The sequence below is a fragment of the Diabrotica virgifera genome, chromosome 6, assembly GCF_917563875.1.
Source record: "Diabrotica virgifera virgifera chromosome 6, PGI_DIABVI_V3a".
Lineage (NCBI taxonomy): Eukaryota > Metazoa > Arthropoda > Insecta > Coleoptera > Chrysomelidae > Diabrotica > Diabrotica virgifera.
This window is the reverse complement of record NC_065448.1, coordinates 236150141-236172195: the sequence shown is the minus strand read 5'-3', so window position 1 is coordinate 236172195 and position 22055 is coordinate 236150141. Positions and strand designations below refer to the sequence as shown.

Here is a 22055-nt window from a genome sequence, read left to right as displayed (position 1 = left end):
ACATTGGAGACCATGGAACCACAAACGAAAAAGGGGAAGGCCACAGATGCGATGGTCAGATGACCTGAAGAAACACACTGGGTCAAAATGGATGCAAATTGCCCAAGATAGAGAGGCATGGAAGAAGGAAGAGGAGGCCTATATCCAAGGATGGATGTTTAGGACTGATTAGATAGATAATAAACAACATATCAAAAAGTTCTACTCGAGAAGTGGGTGCTTCATTTTTTATTAAACAAATGAACTGCGAAATTAGATGTTTTTTTTAAATAACTCCGAAAATATAAATTTTAGAAAAAAACTGACTTGACCGTTGCAAAATTCAGAAAAGTTTACAAAAGACCTTATATAAAGATTTTCCTAAAATTAAATGGAGGCATGGAAGAAGGAAGAGGAGGTCTATATCCAAGGATGGATGTTTAGGGCTGATTAGATAGATAGATAGATATACATTTTTATTAACACAAATTAGTTATGGTCTGTTAATTACTCTAATCTATAAAAAGGTTGAATTACCTACTGTACCTGTGTCAATGACTTGCGTTGTCGAGACACACTAAACTAAATAACAATAATAATATTAATAAAAAAATTGTGCATATATTAAATTAAATCTAAAATAAAATTGATACTATTTGTACTATATTTTGTTTCTATTTGATGCTGTGTCTAATTTACTACGAGATAATTGTTTTTGTGACTCTGTCCGTATTTATAAAGGTCAATATTTATATTCCTAAATCATTATTATGCTATAAATTCTGCTGCAAACTAAAAAATAGCAATGTTTTGCGCAACCGCATTTTCGATAGTATCAGAAAGCATTTTTTTCTTTTTTGCACATTCTATTCTCAGTCAGCCTCAGTCTCCCTTAAACGCGAACAGAGAAGACTGAGAAGAGACAGTTCAAGTTGTGGTACGGAACTAGACACATCCTCAAGTTTATCCAAAGTTTCCTATCTTCCTAAGGAAAGAAATAAAGTGATATTCAGTGAATTGATTAATATTTGTTTTGTAACTGATGATTTAAGGTAGGTAAATTTTTTTGCCGCAATAATAAATGACAGTGAATAAATTAATTCTTTAGACGTATCCCATTAAATCAATTATTAGTGAACATTTTGATAAGACGTTGAAAATATTTTGTATGTTTCTTAATTAAGACCGCGAAGAAGTTTTCTTACAGTGTTAGTTTAAAAAGTTCTGATTTTAGTAAAACTATTTAAAAACGAACACAAGAACTGTCTCTCTCTTTTTTGTAATACTAAACCGAATAAATAACACCTTTAATGTGTAATTTAAATAATTAAATTTCTAGCTCGACTTCAGCTCAGTATATCGACGGTCTTATTCTAATAGCCCGTATCTGCCAAAAGAGGTTTTTTACAGTAGGAGGTTTTTTCTGTTTTTTACAATACCTCGTATCTTTAAAAATTACAACAATATCCCTTATCGGGAATAGACTATGCCCTACCATGAGATATTCTGAGTACAAACTCAAATAAATTATTACGATACGGGGAACTTCTTATCAATTTTAGAGATTAGAGATATTCAGTTACGGGGTATTAGATTATTAGATGACCTGTATTAGAGGTTCCTAAATTTTTTTGTTGTTCTGAAGCTATTTTCTTGTGGCATTTTTGTAATTAACTAGTTTTGATGGGAAATAAGCCACAATTTTACTAAAAAATGATTTTATTAACGTTTCGACGTCCAAATCGGATGCCATTGTCAAAATACAAAAAAATTTAATGAATTAAATAAAAATATTGTTGCTTAGTAAGAAATTCTTCTAATAATTTATTTAATCTGACTCATTTATATCGGCAATTCAGACATATATTATACATTTTAAAGTAGAAGACTTTAAAATGATATTGCCAATATTAATGAGTTGCGTTCCTGGGACGACTTTACTGAAAGATAGTTCATTCGATTACATGAAATCAACCCCAACTCAAGAATATCCGTCACAAAAAATTATAACATGTGATCTGTCTTTAAAAAGACAACCACGTGCAACGGTGACAGTAAAATTCTCGCGTTAGATATTCCATAGTAAATCACGAGGGAAAACCTGAAGAAAACCTCGTGATACTATCCCGATATCGTGAGTATTAGGTCTTACTTTTGTTTACTCTCAAAACTAATACCAAATTCTGACCGTATGTATGTACATATTATGTTATTTTAAATTATAAATAATATTAATAATACATATTATATACAGGGTGTCCCGAAAAGATTGGTCATAAATTATACCACAGATTCTGGGGTTAAAAATAGGTTGATTGAACCTCACTTACCTATATACAATAGTACACACAAAAAAGTTACAGCCCTTTGAAGTTACAAAATGAAAATCGATTTTTTTTCATATATCGAAAACTCGATTTTTATTGAAAATGTACATGTGGCATTTTTATGGCAGCAACATCTTAAAAAAAATTAAAGTGAAATTTGTGCACCCCATAAAAATTTTATGGAGGTTTTGTTCCACTAAACCCCCCAAACTTTTGTGTACGTTCCAATTAAATTATTATTGTGGCACCAATCGTTAAACACAATGTTTTTAAAACTTTTTTGCCTTTTAGTACTTTTTGGATAAGCCAGTGTTTCTCGAGATATTTTGAATATTTGTCTAATCCACCACATATTTGTATATGGTTAAGTACGTTTATAGAGGACCTGTTAATAATCTGAAAATTTATTTATAATTTACATTTTTAGGTATATTTTGAAAAAGAAGCTACATCTCGATAAAAGGTGACTAATAAAAAAAACTAAGAGACAAAAGTTTTAAAAACACTGTGTTTAACTAATGGTACCACAATAATAGTTTAATTGGAAAGTACACAAACGTTTGGGGGTGGGGGTTTAAAGGAACAAACCCCCCATAAAATTTTTACGTAAATATATTGAAAAAGAAGCCGCATCTCGATAAAAACTAGCTTATCGAAAAAATACGAGGAGGCAAAAAAGTTTTAGAAACGTTGTGTTTAACTAATGGTACCACAATAATGAACTAATTGAAGCGTACACAAAAGTTTGGGGGGGATTAAGGGAACAAAATCCCCATAAATTTTTTATGGGGTGGACAAATTTCACTATAATTTTGATTTAAGATGTTCCTGCCATAAGAATGATACAAGTCCATTTTCAATAAAAAATCTGTAATAGTTTTCGATATATTGAAAAAAATCGATTTTCATTTTGTAACTTCAAAGGGCTGTAACTTTTTTTATAAGCACATTTGTACTAAGGTAAGTTAGGTACAATCGAACTATTTTTTACCCCAGAATGTGTGGTATAATTTATGACCAATTTTTTGTACTATCTGTACTATCTGTAAAAAGAGAAAAAATCAAAGAAGCAACTCTAATTATGCTAAATGAAACCAATTGTGTCGCAAATTCCTCGGTAGAATGCAGTAGGATGTGGTTACCCATACTAAAAGAGGAAATCAATAGAAAGAAACTACCACGATTAGTAAGTCAATAATATATCGAGTTAGTACATATTTTATATTTTGGTATTATTTATATACCTATGTATTATTAATATTATTTATAATTTAAAATAACATATGTACATATTAAGGTCAGAATTTGGTATTAGTTTTGAGAGTAAACAAAAATAAGTCCTAATATTCATGATGTCGGGATAGTATCACGAGGTTTTTTTCTGGTTTTCCCTCGTGATTTACTGTGGAATCTCTAACGCGAGATTTTTACTGTCACCGTTGCATGTGGTTGTCTTTTTAAAGACAGATCACATGTTATAATTTTTTGTGACGGATATTCTTGAGTTGGGGTTGATTTCATGTAACCGAATGAACTATCTTTCAGTAAAGTCGTCACAGGAACGCAACTCATAAATATTGGCAATATCCTTTTAAAGTCTTCTACTTTAAAATGTATAATATATGTCTAAATTGCCGATATAAAGTGAGTCAGATTAAATAAATTATTAGGATTTTTTACTAAGCAATAATATTTTTGTTTAATTCATTAATATTTTTTGTATTTTGACAACGGCATCTGATTTGGACGTCGAAACGTTAATAAAATCATTCTTTTTAGTAAAATTGTGGCTTATTTCCGATAAAAACTAGTTAATTACTAAAAATGTTTGTTTAGATCGGGGTTTTGTGTATAGATGGATAACTGTTTTGTTAATCGTTTGCCGCGAAAATTTAAAATTCAGTTTTTTTGCAGATACGGGGTATTAGAATTAGACCGTCGATATATAATTTATTTTCATCGTTAAAACGGTCTTAAAAATTATAGCCTTTATGTCTGATCGTAGATGTTTATTGTATCAGATTTTATACTTATTGTGGTATTTTGTTGCCTTTACTTATCTCTTGTATAATTTTGGCTTCTCTATCTCTACTCTAGAACAATGCATCAGTATTCCTAAGTGGATAAAATTTCTTTTAATTGTTGAATTATTTTGTCATCCACTTCTAGTTTGCATCTAATTTCTTGCACCATATTTTTTATTTCATCATCATTATGGCATCTACACTACTAACGGAGCGATTGCCGTCCTCTTTGGGCACTTCCGATTCATTTATCGAGGGGAATCAGTCCACAGTAACATTTTGATTTTACAGTTGGTTGTGTGACTTGGCATCTTCAACATGGTTACTCATTCTCTAACTCACATCATCTTAAGGTCCTATTAATTCTCCCATCTGGTTTTGGGCCTTCCTCGTGGTCTGCCTGATACAGGTCTCCATTTGGTAATTTTCTTGATAACTGCCTCTGGATTTCTCCTTTCTACGTGTTCCATCCACCTAAGTCTCGGTGCCTTGATAAGTCTGACGATGTCTTCTCCTTTCAAAAGTTCTCTTACTTCGTGGTTCATCAGTATTCTAAATTCATTATTACCAAAGTTTAGTGGGCCTGCTATCCTCCGAAATATTTTTCTTCATCTTTTTGTGTCAGACACATTACTTCAGCATCATATGTGATTAGGTACTGGTCTAATTGCAGCTCTCTAAATTTTCAGTTCAGTATGCGCTTGACTTCGGCAACTATTATCAGTCTCAGTATATATAATTTATTTTCATCGGTAAAAAAGACCTTAAACATTATGGCCATTGTGTTTGATCGTAGATGTTTATTATACCAGATTATATACTTAAGATATTGACTACCGATACACAAGGTTAATTTACAATACATACAAGAACGCAACTATGTCGGTGAAACTACATAAAAACACGGACCATATCCCAATCGGCAGAGGAGTCCGACAGCCGATACCTTATCGCCTAAACTGTTTACCGCAGTACTAGAATATGCTTGTAAAAAACTTAACTGGGAAGAGCGAGGCATGAATATTGACGGTAGAAGATTAAAAAATTTGAAATTCGCAGACGACATAGTTTTATTCTCTGACAACCTTAAGGAGATATGTACAATGCTACATGAACTTCAGTTAGTGTGTGTCAGTGTAGGTCTTAAAATAAACATCTCCAAAACAAAAATCATGACAAACCTAGTACCTAGCGGAAATACCAATATTGGAGACAACGAAGTAGAGCTAGTGGAAAAATACATATACCTTGGACACGAAATAAAGATTACAAGAGACAACCAAACATGCTAACTACGAAGAAGAATAAACCTAGCATGGGCCTATGGAAAACTCAAAGACATCTTTAAAAGCGATATACCAATTTCTTTAAAACGTAAAGCATTTGATCAATGTGTGTTGCCTGTGATGACTTATGGTGCCGAGACTTTGACATTGACAGCTACAAATTCTAAAATGCTGCAAATAGCTGAGAGGAAAATGGAAAGGTCAATGCTGAGTATATCGCTTCATGACCGAGTTAGAAATGAAGACTTAAGACGAAGTACAGGAGTTACCAATGTAATTTCCCGAATTGCCACCTTGAAATGGAACTAGGCCGGACACGTCGCCCGAATCAGTGATGGGAGATGGACGAAGAGATTACTTGAGTGGAAGCCGAAATTAGACAAAAGAAATAGAGGAAGACCACCTACTCGTTGGACTGACGATCTCAAGAAAATGTTTAGAAATTGGATGCAAAGTGCTCAAAATAGAGCACAATGGACAAAAATGAGGGAGGCCTATGTCCAGCAGTGAACGCAAAGGGCTGGATGATGATGATGATACTTAAGATATTCCGGTATTTGTTTACCTTTACTTATCTGTTTATAATTTTGGCTTCTGTGTCTCTAGAACTATGAATGCACCAGTATCCCTAAGTGGATAAAATTTCTTTTAATTATTAAATAATTATTTTGCCATCCACGTCTAGTTTGCATCTGATTTCTTGCACCATATTCTTTATTTACTATATTAATATTAACTACTAACTACAACTTCAGTTAAAAATAAGTTAATTTCCTATTTGGAAATAGAAACATCAAAATAAACGTATTTTCAACTGAAATTGTGGGTAATTCCCATTGAAGATAGTAAATAGTAGTTATAAAAATAGCTTCTGAACAATATTGGGTACCATATTTTTTTGTTTTTTTTTTCATGATATATTAGATTTTATTGCTGTTAGATTAAACTGATATGAAATCTCTGAAGATCATTTTCTTTTCCGAAAATCCTTCGGTATTATCTGGAAAGTGGATGATAGAGATAACTTCCTTGCTCAGTATACAAGCTATAACTGCATAGTCTATTAGTTTATTATTCACTTTGGTCTGACTATTGTTTATATTCTAATGATTACTTGCAACTGACTTGTTTATATTTTGGTTCAATTTTGTTGGTTATACACAAATACTGGTAATGGTATGGGAGCAAAGTATGCTAAATGTGCAGTCACTTGAGCGTTATGGGGACCTATTGGGTTGTGAAGAGTAGATCCTAAAACCAAAAAAAGTTAAATAAAGTTTTCCATTTAAGTGGGGACTTTCCATTTTTTAATTGAATTTTCCATTTCCAACAACCGTTTTTTCCGATTATAGCGTCATCTATCCATAATTCGAAAAAATGTCTCGAATAAAAGTTACTTATTTTTACGTAAGGAATCCAAATCTGCAATAAAAAATGGGGGCTCCCATTTAAGATTTTAAAAGTAACCCCCCACTCACCTCCATGGGGGGTCGTGTTTTGTGCCGTTCGATAGATTTTTCAAAAATATTGAATAAGTGTATTTTCAGTTTTTCGATCTGATGTTCATTTCGCGAAATATGGCGGGATTCGTAGTTAAAATATTAAATTTACCCCCACCCCTCTCCGTGGGAAGTCGTGTTTGGTATCATTTGATAGATTTTTGAAAAATATTGAGTACGTATTATTTAGTTTTTCGATCTGTCATTCATTTCGCGAAATATTCGCTTTTTTCTTTGGAACTCGCCCATTTCCTTACGCCCCGCTCAAATCGTTAGATTTTTTAAATATACACTGTTTTGTATGTACTTACCTTATCTTAATCTGACGATTTCGAGTTTTTCTAAGGATAGATTTTTTTTTCGGCTCCCCCTTAACGAACTCCCCTGCATTAAGAGCCAATATATGGTAGAGGTACATTTTTAGGGTACAAGGTTTCTCCCCATGTAATAATCTGACGCGATCGAGTAACTGCAAAAATTCCCGCTTGGGCTCCCCTACCATAACATACAGTGAGGACGTTTGAGTTGGAATAAATTCATTATCTCGAGAATGGGTGAATTTGGAGAGAAATCCTGGGACAGGACGATTTTTATTTTTGAATTACGACTTTTTGGCATAAATATCATACTAGTGACGTCATCCATCTGGGCGTGATGACGTACTCGATGATTTTTTTAAATGAGAGTAGGGGTTGTGTGATAGCTCATTTGAAAGGTTATTCAATTCTCTATTCAGTAGTATAAACAATAACCTAATTAACTCATACAGAAGTAAAAACTTCAGCTTGTATTCTGGTATAAAATCGTTTATTAACCTAATTATTTATACAGGGTGGCCAAAAAATATTTTTTTACTAAATTAATAGACACAAAAAGAAGAATGTAAGCAATTTATTTAATTCAAAATACATTTTACTGCTGTCAGAAAACAGAAAGAAATGTTTATATGACAAATAAATACAGTAGGAAAAATGAAAGAATACCCATGAACGAACATTAAAACACGCTGTATTTTCATGTCACCGTGTCACACAAAAAATTGGCCAGCGCAAGTACATGTAATAATTATTGTTACAGTAGGAAAAATGAAAGAATACCCATGAACGAACATATAAAACACGCTGTATTTTCCTGTCACCGTGTCACACACAAAATTGGCCAGCGCAAGTACATGTAATAATTATTATTACATGTACTTGCGCTGGGCAATTTTCTTCGTGACACGGTGACAGGAAAATACAGCGTGTTTTATATGATCGTTCATGGGTATTCTTTCATTTTTCCGACTGTACATGTACTTGCACTGGACAATTTTCTTTGCGACACGGTGACATGAAAATACAGCGTGTTTTATATGTTCGTTCATGGGTATTCTTTCATTTTTCCTACTATATTTATTTGTCATATAAACATTTCTTTCTGTTTTCTGACAGCAGTAAAATGTATTTTGAATTAAATAAATTGCTTACATTCTTCTTTTTGTGTCAATTAATTTAGTAAAAAAATATTTTTTGGCCACCCTGTATAAATAATTAGGTTAATAAACGATTTTATACCAGAATACAAGTTGAAGTTTTTACTTCTGTATGAGTTAATTAGGTTATTGTTTATATTAGTGAATAGTGAATTGAATAACCTTTCAAATGAGCTATCACACAACCCCTATTCTCATTTAAAAAAAATCATCGAGTACGTCATCACGCCCAGATGGATGACGTCACTACTATGATATATATGCCAAAAAGTCGTAATTTAAAAATAAAAATCAACCTGTCTTAGGATTTCTCTCCAAACTGGCCCATTCTCGAGATAATGAATTTATTCCAACTCAAACGTCCTCACTGTATATCAAGGATATTAAAAAAAGACAGATTGATGTGGATTCAGAACGGAAAGAACAAGGCAGACCAATTCTGTATGTTATGAGAAATAGAGGCTGGGGATTACTGACATGAAAAACCGACAGTGGTTCTATTTATCGGCTTAAAGTAGTCTATTGCCAGGATAAAAAGAAAGGTATGCTCTTTTTCTTCTTTGCCATAATCCTTAGTGCCCTTTGGGGCGTCGGATGTAGGATTCCGCCTCTTATCCATTTATTCCATGCGCTTCTATTGGTAGCCAGGTTCTTCATGTCTCTTATATTCATGTCTCTCCTTTAACCTATCTATATCATGGATCTGGTCCATCCGTGTCTTCCTCATGGAAGACATGAGTGTGTTTAAGCACTGACCTTACATAGCGAAGTACTTAGCTACCATGCTGTCGGCTCGTTATATTGGTAACAATTTTTGGCTAATGCACGATAATGCAAGACCTCACGTTGCACTAACTGTAACTGAATATTTACAACAGGTAAATCTTCGAACTTTGAACTGGCCACCCCGTACTCCAGATCTTAACCCGATTGAACATTTGTGGGATATAATTGGCAGAATACTACGACAGCGTTTGTCACCTCCTAGAACTTTACAAGAGGTAGAAACAGTAGCTCTCGAGATTTGGATGATATTGATCAAGACCAAATAGCAAACCTCATTTGTAACATAAAAGTACACATCTCTTTTATTATCGAACATAAGTGAATGAATAAAAAAATGTAAAGAAAGCCTAGACTGCAATTGAGTTTGAATTTCAATATTTTATAAATGCTAGAATATTCCACAGGGTGTTCCTAACTTGAGAAAAAAACACAGTAGGCTTGTTACACCTGGTATAAAATGACATTTATCTGTCTAGCAACAATTTTATTACAAAATTAAAAAAATCACTCAAATCGGACAATTCGAGACATAAAAAATGTCCCAATGTTAAGATTATACGTTAATTTTGAAGAAGTGTATTTACATAAACTAACAATTATTATAAATTTAAATTAGAGACAATTTTTAGTAAGATAATAGGCCTGGATACCGCGCACCAAAAAAAAGTTGACTAATAGCAAGCTGTAAATTTGTTATAATAGCTTAACGGTGTCTATTAGTAAGGGAACACTGGAACAGGGGAAGTTTTAATATTTTGGAACGTGATTTCAACCCTTAAACGCTCAAGGGTGGATAAAAAATGTCCCCCTAATGCGTATTCCCTTACAACATATTTATTACGTGTTCCAAAAATTTTTCAAAAATTATTTATTGTTAAAAAGACGACCCTTTATCGAATGTTAATTTGGTTCTAGCGATATTTTTAAAAATAAAAGTAATATCTTAAATTCAAAATATGCGTAGGCACAAAAAGTCCACCCTTGGGTAAAGGTTTCTATAATATAATTTCTCGTTGGCAGAAACATAATGCACATAATTATCGACGTATAATTACATAATCGACATAATTATTCGCCACACTAAATCGACAAATCTGAATTACTGGCTTTTACTGGAATGTTAATTTTGATGTACAAATTTTGTTGTAATGTTTGTACATCGTTTAAACTAATATTTTAGAAGATGCTGTGTTTACTATCAGGGCCTGCGATAACGGGCCTGCAAGGGATGCACTGCAGGCGGGCGCCGTTATTTAGGAGGTGCCATAATGAGCTTTTTTTCTGCTGGTGTTACACGAAATACTGATGTTAGGGCGGGCACCTTTGCAGGCGGGTACCTTATACGCTAGCACCGGTACTGTTTACTAAGCATAAGATTCTTACCATTTCTTCTGTTTCATTAATTTTCTAACATTGGTAACAACTCTCAATAAATATACTAGCTATTGTCGAGGTGGACATTTTTTACCCACCCTTGGGCTTACATGGAACCTATAAAAGATTGGGCGTTTAAGGGTTAATAGTGGAGCGTGTCGTATTGATAAGTTTATGATTGTGAAAACTAGCAGGTTGTTTTTAAGTTTATTCAATAGCAAACTTCATATAATATATGAAAAAATGTTTGTCCGAGAACTACATTGGGCATTTAAATAAGTCCGACACGTAGTGTAGGACTTATTCGGACATAACATGTCAAATGACAGGAATTATGTTGGTGATAAATAGCAGTCTGACTTTTTCATGAGAGTTTAATGAAAGAAAAACAAAGCAATTTGAAGTTCTGTCCGACAAAATAAACAGGACGTTTTCGTGGTCTGACGTTCGAAACCTGTAACCTGGTCCACAATCAAAGTTTGTCCGACTAGACATCGTTAAATTATTAACAAATTTTCAGCTTGCTATCAACAAACTTTTTTTTGGTACGCGGGATCCAGGCCTATAAAGGTGCAAAATTTATCGCGGTGTTAGATGCTGGTAACGATAACTCATTGGATTTTAAGTATCTAAATTACCTTCGGAAATCAGGTTTTGAATAATGTTTTACTCTTTAATATAATTCGACCCTGTTGCTGAAACTTATTAATTGAATATGTTACGAATACTAGATATAACTTTGGCGCCATCGTATTTTAAGATATAAATTGGTTCATTTAAACAAGTCAATAGTATTGTTTTCAGGTGATTTATTTCTCGAACCACCAAGTGCAGAACTTAATATATCAAACATTCATCATTATCAATGGCCTTACAACTCTTCGCCAGCTTACTATTACCCTTATTATACTCTGCTTAAAAAGTTCTCCTAGTTGTTGTTCGAAGAATTATTTTATGGCAGTTTATATTTCTTTGTCCGACTGAATTACCTTTTTCAGTGGCCCAAAGATTTAAAAATGACAAGGCCATAAATCAGGACTATAGGGTGGATGCTCTAATATCATTCATTTCTTTCGTTGTACACTTTCTTTCAGTACTTAGCAACATAAGACCGAACATTTTCGTGCATAACAATGACACCACGTAAGAGCTTCAATGGAGCTTGTTCAAAGTTTTATTTTTTTTTATTATAGGATATTTACTACATGCAATCAATACATAAAAATTATAAGCATGTTTGTTGTTTGTTCAGAGGAGTGTATGTATAAATTTGGATTTGTTATCCAGTAATAACAAAGACTCCACTAGTCTCTTAAATTATTGAACTCTGCCCTGTAAGGGTAAGTACTTCACTGAACTGCACTACACTTCACTGCTGCTTAGAACCTATATGGTAGCTCCAATGGTTTGTGCCTCTTCAGTCTCCGAGTCTGCTCACTATTATCTAGCAAGTTCAGTGCAAGATTATTTGGGTGATTTTCTAATTTTACCAAATAGTGGCTGCAGTATTCACTCACTATCTCCTTAACTGTGGCTACTTGGAGATCGTCTCGGATTTCTCTGTTTGGTATAAACCAAGGTGCATTTGTTATGGTCCGTAGTACCTTCGACTGGAAGCGTTCCAATATCTCTATGTTTGAGTTTGCAGCCGTACCCCATAGTTGTATAACATATGTCCATATTGGAAAGTTTTATTAAGTACCTACCTATACAGTTTTGCGTTGATATGCACTCTAGGTTCTGTAAACTTTATTAGCAAGGTCCTTCATAGTCGGAAAAATGTCAACATGACGTTTAGAAACATAACTAAACATTGCAGAACGTCAGTTGAGCGAGAACAATTGTTTCCAAGACTACCCTGACCAAAAATGGGTTTCAAGTGAACAAGCGCATATGATCGATATTATATTATTTGAAATAGGGCTTTTCAGCAACAGTAATTTGTTTAGAGCTTGTCATATGTTGTATAATCCGTGTATAATATTAATATACATACACGGATTATACAACCTATGACAGAAGCTCGAAACAAATGACAATCGATGAAAAGCCCTATTGAGAGATATTTTAATCATAGATATAATAACCTGTAAAAAAGAGATAGATAGACCACCGATCGACTGCCGCGCGTTACGCTTTTTTGCTCAGTATGCCTTGTCTACGGTTAACATATCTCTGATTTTAATATTGGATGTTAAATTTTTCATAGTGACGAATTTTTTTTATTTTTACTATGTTTTGTTTTTAAACCAAGAGGAGGAAACTAAAAAGACAGATTCACACCCAAGAAAGTTACTAGGAAAGTCACCAAATACATATTTTTTTTTATCACGTCGGCCTTCGAAGGTAATCCATAAATATTAAATTATACTAATTCGTCGCTAAAGAGTTCTAAAAACAACTGCTCTTTATATAAAAGCAGACTAAAAATCTAAAAATTAAAGGAATAACGCAGAAAACACAAAAAATCGCCGATATAACTTAATTAACCTATGAAATGCTAAAAGTGTCAAAATTTCATAAATGTCATTAATGTCAAAATTTCATAATAGTGGAGTAAACTTGCCTGCGGTTGGACCAATTACAAACAAGCATTATGGCGCAGTAAATTTGAATTACTCCTCCTGGTTTAAAAACAAACCATAGACTATAATAAAAAGGCGCCTATATTAAGTCCCTTGTGCACGACATATAATAACGATATAATACACAAATTTGTATTCCTGGAAAAGCACGCATGTTAATTTAAAAAAAGGTTTAATGTGCATAATATTATCAAAGCAATAAACAATATCTACGTGATACTGCAACTAACTTTTAATATCAATGATACCACCTACCATGACGTTACAAATAAGTGTGCAAAACACACGTTGTTATGTTTTTGTGTTAACTTGATATATTCACCTGTCATCTTAAGCAATATATCAAACAGCTTATCTTTAAAAACGTTGGTGTTGCAACAAATGCACTAACAATTAATTAATACAACAATTTTTTACAATTACGAGAATTATTTAATAACTATAGTGTGTTTTTAAACCAAGAGGAGTAATTCAAATTTCCCGCGCCGTAAAGCTTGTTTGTAATTGGTACAACCTCAGGCAAGTTTACTTCACTGTCATCCAATTTTGACACTAATGGTTATTGATTAACTAATGGTATTTCAACAGTTAATTAAGTTATATCAGCGATTTTCTGTATTTTCTGCGTTATTTCTTTAATTTGTAGATTTTTATTCTGCTTTTATATAAAATTCAGTTGTTTTTAAACACTTTAGCGACGTATTAGTGTAATATAATATTTATGGATTACCGTCGAAGGCCGGCATGTAGTGATGTTGATTAGTTACTTTCCAGTATTCGTTACAAATCGTTACTTTTGTATAAAGTAATCATTTACAGTATTCGTTACTTTGATTACTATGATTACTTTTGTTACTTTTGTATTTGAGTACTGGTAATCATATCGAAAATCGTATTTCTCAGTAGGTAGGTATTTTGTATAAAGTAATCATTTACAGTATTCGTTACTTTGATTACTATGATTACTTTTGTATTTGAGTAACGGTAGTCATATCGAGAATCGTATTTCTCAGTAGGTAGGTATTTTGTATAGGTATTCCGATATAATAACGACCTTTACGAAGTAATCAGAGTAATCAAAGTAATCAAAGTAGATACAATAGTCGTTACTCGCTCTGATACGATTATTACTAAGTAATCAGAGTAATCGAAGTAGATACAATAGTCGTTACTCGCTCTGATACGATTGGTACGAAGTAACGAAGTAATCAGAGTAATCAAAGTAACGATTTGCCTCTGTATAATAATCGTTACTTTCGGTATTCGTAAGTAACGAGTACTTTGTAACGAATAGTTACTTTTGTAACATCACTACCGACATGATCAACCAAAAAAGAAGATGTATTTGGTGATATTACTAGTGACTTTCTTGGGTGTGAATCTGTCTTTTTAGTTTACTCCTCTTGGTTTAAAAACTAAGCTTGATAGCATAAAGAAAAAGCCGTGATGGGCCGTTTTCGACCAAAACTTTTATTTTTCAAATCTTTTATACAGCAATACGTTTATTCCTACGATATTTCAAATTAAGCAATGCCTTCATTCTCCTGTACTACTTACAGGACTGAATTTAAGTCCTTTAAGTAGGTAATATGAACCTATTGATATATTCTAAACCTAAGACAGATCGTCGAAAAATCAAGGAAATTCAATATAAGCGCTTATGTGTGTTTTCTTGATTACAATAAAGCATTCGACTGTGCCAGATGGGACAAAATGTGGAAAGACCTGCATGAAATAGGTGCTCCAAAACACCTAGTGGCATTGCTAGTAAACCTCTACGTAGAAATCTCAGAAAAAGTGAAGCAACATGGAGAACTGTCGAAGATGGAGATGCTGAGGGTTGGCAAGGGTGTAAGGCCAAGGTAAGGGTGTAAGGGTGTAAGTCAAAGGAGAGTACAGGAAGAAAAAATAGAAAAAACCATTGAACAAAATAAAAATATGAAGTGCTTAAAACCACAGCTTGGAAGCATACAGATTAATAGTATAAAGAACAAAGAAGGCATAGAGACCAATAATATAGAAGAAATTATACAAATAACACAAGAATATTATAAAAACCTCTACAATACAAAACAGAAACCAACACAAGAAATCCTTAAGCAATTACAAATAAAAATAAAAAATGTCAATTCCGACTTACAACCAGAAATCAGTAAGAATGAGATAAAAAGAGCACTCAAGGAGATGAAGAATAATAAATCGCCAGGAAAAGACGGGATAACTGTAGAAATGCTAAAAAATGGTGGGAAAACAACTAGAGAAGTTTTGTACACACTTATGAATAAAATATTAATAACAAAACAAATACCCAACACTTGGAACGAAGCAGTAACATTGTTACTATTTAAGAAAGGAGATAAAAAGGATCTAAAGAATTACAGACCCATAACTTTACTAAATGTGATGTACAAACTATTAACCAAGATATTAACAAACAGATTAACAACTAAATTAGATGGATACCAGGCAAGAGAACAAGCCGGATTTAGAAAAAGCTTCAGTACAAGTGACCACCTTTTAACGATGAAGATATTAATCGAAAAAGCTAACGAATATCATATCCCGATATACATGGCATTTATTGACTTCGAAAAAGTATTTGATAGTGTAGAACACTGGGCAGTAAAGAATTCCCTACAAAACAGCAGAATAGACTACAGATATACCGACTTAATTACAAATATATATGATAAGGCAACAACAACTATTAAGCTAATGAAAAAAACGGAGCCTATTAAAATAAACCGAGGAGTAAGACAAGGAGATACTATCTCGCCCAAGTTATTCAACCAAGCGCTAGAAGATGTGTTCAAACAACTGCACTGGGACAGTTTGGGTATAAACATAAACGGGCAATATCTGAATCACTTACGATATGCTGATGATATTGTATTAATAGCAGAAAGAAGTGAAGAATTACAAAGAATGATGGAAGAACTAGATAGAGAATTGACAAAGATAGGACTGAAGATGAATTACAGTAAAACAAAAACCATGACCAATCAACAAGAAGAACTAGTAATTACAGTGGCACAAACAAGAATAGAACAAGTAAAAGAGTATATATATCTAGGACAAATCACTAGATTAAATAAAGAAAATCAGACCGAAGAAATAAAGAGAAGAATAAGGTTGGCCTGGGCATTATTCGGAAAACTGTCTTATATTCTAAAGAACAGAAAATACCCGCAATATCTAAAAACAAGAGTCTTCAATCAATGTATACTCCCTGTTATAATATATGGCTCTCAGACATGGACGTTTACAAAAGAAAATATGGAAAAATAGCAAAGACAGAAAGAGCCATGGAAAGACAAATGCTGAACATTAAATTATCAGACAGGAAAAGAAACGAATGGATCCGTAACAAAACAAAAGTGAAAGACGTTTCTACCCAAGGAGCAAAGCTTAAATGGAAGTTCGCCGGACATACCCTACGGCAGAAGGATGAAAGATGGACTAAGATGATTATACATTGGAGACCATGGAACCACAAACGAAAAAGGGGAAGGCCACAGATGCGATGGTCAGATGACCTGAAGAAACACACTGGGTCAAAATGGATGCAAACTGCCCAAGATAGGGAGGCATGGAAGAAGGAAGAGGAGGCCTATATCCAAGGATGGATGTTTAGGGCTGATTAGATAGATAGATTATCTTTCAATAGCTCACAGGGGATTACATAGATAAATAAATATAAATTAATTTTTCATCAATGATTGTGGTCATACCTGAAATTCTGAAATCAATAATACGTACCTTGTTTTATTAACAATTTTTGTCGTATTTATAACAATCACAAATTTAAAACGCAACTTTTTATTCCAGATCACCTAGACCATGATGTCCAAAATTCTTTTCGTATTAATTATAGCACACGTAGGATTAATACATGCGATATCTATGTGCTGCAATGGTCCGAATCAGTTGGCACCAGGACATAATTGCTCCGATGGGGCAAAAATGATGGCACTGAATTGCGAAGACAGTTACATTTTACGCGTCAGTGATGAAACTATCAAATTTAGCCATGATTCTGAGGGGAATTTGATTTTAGATGACAAAGATGTTGTTCCTGTTGGAGAGTAAGTGATTTGAATTATTTATTACCGTAAATAAATAAGGGCAGCGTACTTCCCTGAAAAAAGCTGCTGGGTATATCTCAGGTGAAAGTATACGGATAGAACTAATCTTTTGAATAATAAATTAAAAAACAGCTTGTTTTATTTCGGCTCAGAGGTGATCCACTATCCCCATACGTACGTTTCTGTCTCTCCAGACATCTTCAGTGGGGCTATATAAACACCTCTGAATCGAAACGAAACGAAGCTGCCTATTTAAGGGGCTGGGTACGTAGTTTCTGCTCCAATACTATTCAAATGGGATTCATTTTTTTTTCGAATCCTGAGAAAACTAATAAGTATTTTTGAAAAATTTAAACGCAGAATGAAAGATTACGTTATTAGCGAGGGCCGAAAGACCCTGAGAACTTATATAATGTTTATTTTAATAAGTTACAGGGGTGAAAAACTAAGAGAAAATTTAGTGTGATTTTTAATTTCAAATATCTCATCAAAATAAACTTTTTATTTATTCTAAGGGACTTTCGGCCCTCGGTAATAATTTATTCTTTCATTCTACGTTTAAATTGTTCAAAAATATTTAATGGTTTTTTCAAAATTCGAAAAAAATGAACACAATGTCGGTGGTAATATTTTCCAAATCTATCTTTGTCATACAACGCACTCAGTCGAATAGAATATTGTCAGCATATTGTCAGTCAGACAGTGACAATTTTAAATATTTGTCATGGCATCGGGAATATTTTGAGTTGCTGATTAAATAATATTGATAGTGTATTTGATAAATAATTGATTTAAGACGTGAACTTAATAAAAAGTTATTTATTGTTTATTATTTATGGAAGATCCAAAGCAGAGTATACACCAGGATATATTCAGTGATCCAAGTATTTTTTTGTTGAAGATGTTCAAAATTGTAAGCGTTTCATAGTAACAATATATTATTAAAAATCACTTTATCGCTTTTCCTCTTTTCTCGATTGATTATTAGTTTTTGTTGTACAGCAGATAAATTATTACAATCACTGAATACATAGTTAGTGAAAAATTATCGGTAGTAATTGCACAAGAGCTCTAAAATTCTATATTAATTTTAGAGATCGAGTGCAATTTGTTGCGATTATTTCATGAATAAAACTGTTCAAAACCAAAATTTTATTGTAATTTATTTATGTAAGTACAAATTAGTACTATTAAACACACAGTTGTTATAAATATATTTGACGGTTGAAAGTCATCACTTTTATAATTTTTAAAACATCAACTGTCATTAATGTCACTGAATGTATTTTTTCGTAGCAACGAAGGGCATCTGACGTAATATACTTAACGACGGGAAATTATTAAAAATTATCAGTCTAATTTAGATTTCTGTAGCTTTCTATTGGTCAAAATCTCCTATGAATGAAATAATCATATTAATTAACTGAATTAATAATTAAGGCAATTAATTATACAAGTAACACTTATCCAAGAACATTCAAAAGCCATCTTTAAAGTTAATGATGACATTGTCAAGTAAAGTTTACATATCCATACCAGTGAGAATTTTACTACACATAATTTGCCGTGTAGAGACAGAAAAAGTAGGGATAGCCGTAAAATATTTGCGAATTATGTACCGACGGCCTTAAGCAGAATTGTAAAAATAATTCTGCGTATCATACCGCACGCTAATTTCTATACTGTCATTAAACAAAAACGTGTATTTTACAGGAGAAGCAAAATTAGATTTAGGTTGTTATAGAAATAACAATATTTGAAAAATAACTAAAGCATTCTTGTTGCTTTAACAGATATTAATTATTATAAGAAATTATGATTTTATGCTGTATACAAAAAGCATGAAGATGATTTCATTATTATGTAATTTTTGGTTTTAGTACTATAGTGTCGTTTTTCCTATTAATATTATAGGGACTTTTGTTTAACTCGTTATTTGTTAAAAAAGGGGTAGCAAACTTTTGTAGTAAATACAGCTAAATTCTTCACATAAACTCTCAAAAATAAAATGCAGATGTAAATTTTTATTAAATTATAAACAAAACCTGTATTGTCTGGTAAGAGAAACCAAAAATCGACTACTAAACTAAAAAGTAAAAGTAACTAAAAGTAAAATTACAGTAGAAGTCCTAGTATTTTACGGCTTCTCGACATATTCGATATAACAGAAACCACATTCTATTAAATGTATAATTAAGTCATCGATGTATTTCGGTGCTACTATAGTATGCGGTCTACCTCGAGGGTGTGATTTACCTGAAAGGTTTCGCATACCCTGGGAGAGGATTACGGTGTTATTTGAATCTTAGTAAAGAAATTAAATTTGCATAAAATTTATTGTATACATATTGTAATATTTATTGGTACTTAGCAATAAACATTATTTCTCCTACAAAAGTGCCTTTCATCATTGTGTTCAAACCCTTCTGAGAAAAGATTATGGTAATAAACCGACATGCTGATATAACACGTATACATCGAAAAAAATAATCTTTACAAAGAGAATTAAACCCACAAGTAAGAAGAATTTTACAAGTTAATACCTTGTCACAATAATAATTTAGTATTTTAGTTGTGAATACTAAACAAAATTGGCTTTTTCTAAACTTAAAATAGGAAATTCATTTGAAAAATTAAATTATTATTATTAAGTACCTATTAGTTCCTTGAAAGGCTTGAAATTATTTAACAGAATATGATCTTTTGTCTTTTTAATCTCTATCTGTTATTTAGAACTCAGTGATTAATTATTGTAATAATTAGTTAGTATCTATAATAATGATTGTAGAATCTAATATTTTTGTCACAATTTTATTCTAGTATTTAAGGATTAGTAATTAACTGTAATAATAATTAGTTATGTCATCCTTTTAATTAATTATTGTATATCCAATATTGTTTGTGGCAATGGTCATTGTAGCCAAGGCACATAAATTTAAATAAATAAAAAGTACCTATTAATTTGTAAAATTTAAATAATAATTCTTGTAACTTACGCGTTTTATTCACTTTATAAAGACTCTTTTGTCGGCTTATACATAGCATATCTTGGTAGACCGCAAGCTATAGTAGAAACGCGACGGTAGACTGCAAACTATAGTAGCACCGTATTTTTTAATTGAAAAACTTTAGTTGAAAAAATTATTAGTACAACGACTTTATACCGAAAATACCTTGTCTTACTAAGATTTTTATTAATTTTCATTATAATAACAACGGAAAAGTGACATTAAATGAAAAAGATCGGTTTGTATCAAGTTAGTTATTAAACATTTGTATGTAACTTTTGTAGGCTATAATGACCTTAAACAAAAAAGTGCATGGAAAACTGACATTAAAACTAAAGTGTCGTTATTGTATTCAATTATTCACCACTAACTTACCTACACTTTTAACGGAAAAGTGCACTTAAACAAATGGTGACGTTGTTCCACTTAACGTTCGAACTATTATCCACAACTAAAGCGTACTTATCGTTTTAATGACAGTTTAGTACTGACGCCTCTGTCAACTTGCTCTAAAGGTCATAGTGACATTGATGCCTTTTCTCGAGCCACGTTAGTAAATTACTTTACCGAATTTTACTAGGTTCTTGTAGTGCTCGAAATTTGCCAATAAATAGCGGTAAAATCTAAAATTCGAAAATTTTGTTTAGTGACACTATTGGAATTAACGCTCTAGTGGTAACGACATCCCATTACAGAGAAATGAGAAGTCCCAGAGCTAAACAATAAATCTAAAAATTCTCTTTGAACCACTTTCTACTAACATCCTTAATCCCTGCCTTTTACAATGTATAAGGCCAGGAGACGACGAATAAAGAAGACGGAAGGGAGGTAGATTTTTCCACATAATAGATGTCGCTACCGCTAGAGCGTCGGATACGCAGAATTATTTTTACAATTCCTTACAAATTGTAACTCCTTGCTTGACTCCTTGCCTTACAAATTGTAAAAGGCAGATATTAAGGATGTTACTAGAAAGTTGTTCCAAGAGAATTTTCAGATTTATTGTTTAGATCTGGGAACAAGCATCTTTTTAACAAATTGACTATTACGTTGAATCCTGTAATAAGGATTTTCACTAGCCCAATACCGACATTTTTTGGGATGAAATGATTCCATTTGTCGTGAATATTGCTTCATCAGAAAATGTACCGAAAGAACCAATCATTCATAACTTATTCACCAATGATTGAACAAAATGTACTGACCTCCATGTAATTTGTATTTTTCGTATTGAGATTAAGTCCATATTCTCTACTTATATCCTAATATGCGCATCATTATTCTTTGCAAACCATCTAAGCTCTCTGCAAAAAGTACCCCGTCATCGGCGGCATATCTAATGTTGACTAGTTTAGAGGCAATCCGTTGTCTAATAAGCCTTTCTTTAGTTCTCCCAGTACTAGTACTTGCTCGAAGGTATGTTCAGAGTACATAAACACTGGGGACAGAATGCATCCTTGTCTCACTCCTCTATATGGAAATTGCCTCTGTCAACTCATTAATGTTGGCAGTTTGGTTGTAATACAAATTATACAACTAGGTCAGAGGGCTTGTATATTGGTGCTTTTTTATTTTAACCCTTTCACTGCTACATTTTATTGGAAGACATGTACAGAAGCTCAGTTCCT

General features: G+C 32.6%; 2 protein-coding genes across 6 annotated transcripts in view; one reads left to right on the top strand and one right to left on the bottom strand.

Annotated features, from left to right (window-relative positions):
- LOC126887340 (RNA helicase aquarius) overlaps positions 1 to 22055 on the bottom strand; it is a 200932-nt gene that overhangs the window by 115838 nt on the left and 63039 nt on the right. The gene's annotated exons all lie outside the window — the stretch shown is intronic.
- The window catches only part of LOC126887342 (G-protein coupled receptor Mth2-like), an 83256-nt gene that overhangs the window by 45399 nt on the left and 15802 nt on the right, over positions 1 to 22055 (top strand). For 3 of the 5 annotated variants that reach the window (XM_050654791.1, XM_050654793.1, XM_050654792.1), the window contains exon 2: positions 17163 to 17419. In XM_050654791.1, the coding sequence (XP_050510748.1) occupies positions 17175 to 17419 (245 nt within the window). In that variant the 5' untranslated portion in view covers positions 17163 to 17174. Of the gene's footprint in view, positions 1 to 841; positions 1032 to 17162; positions 17420 to 22055 lie in introns of those variants that run through there. The other 2 variants (XM_050654794.1, XM_050654790.1) reach the window with 2 other exon arrangements.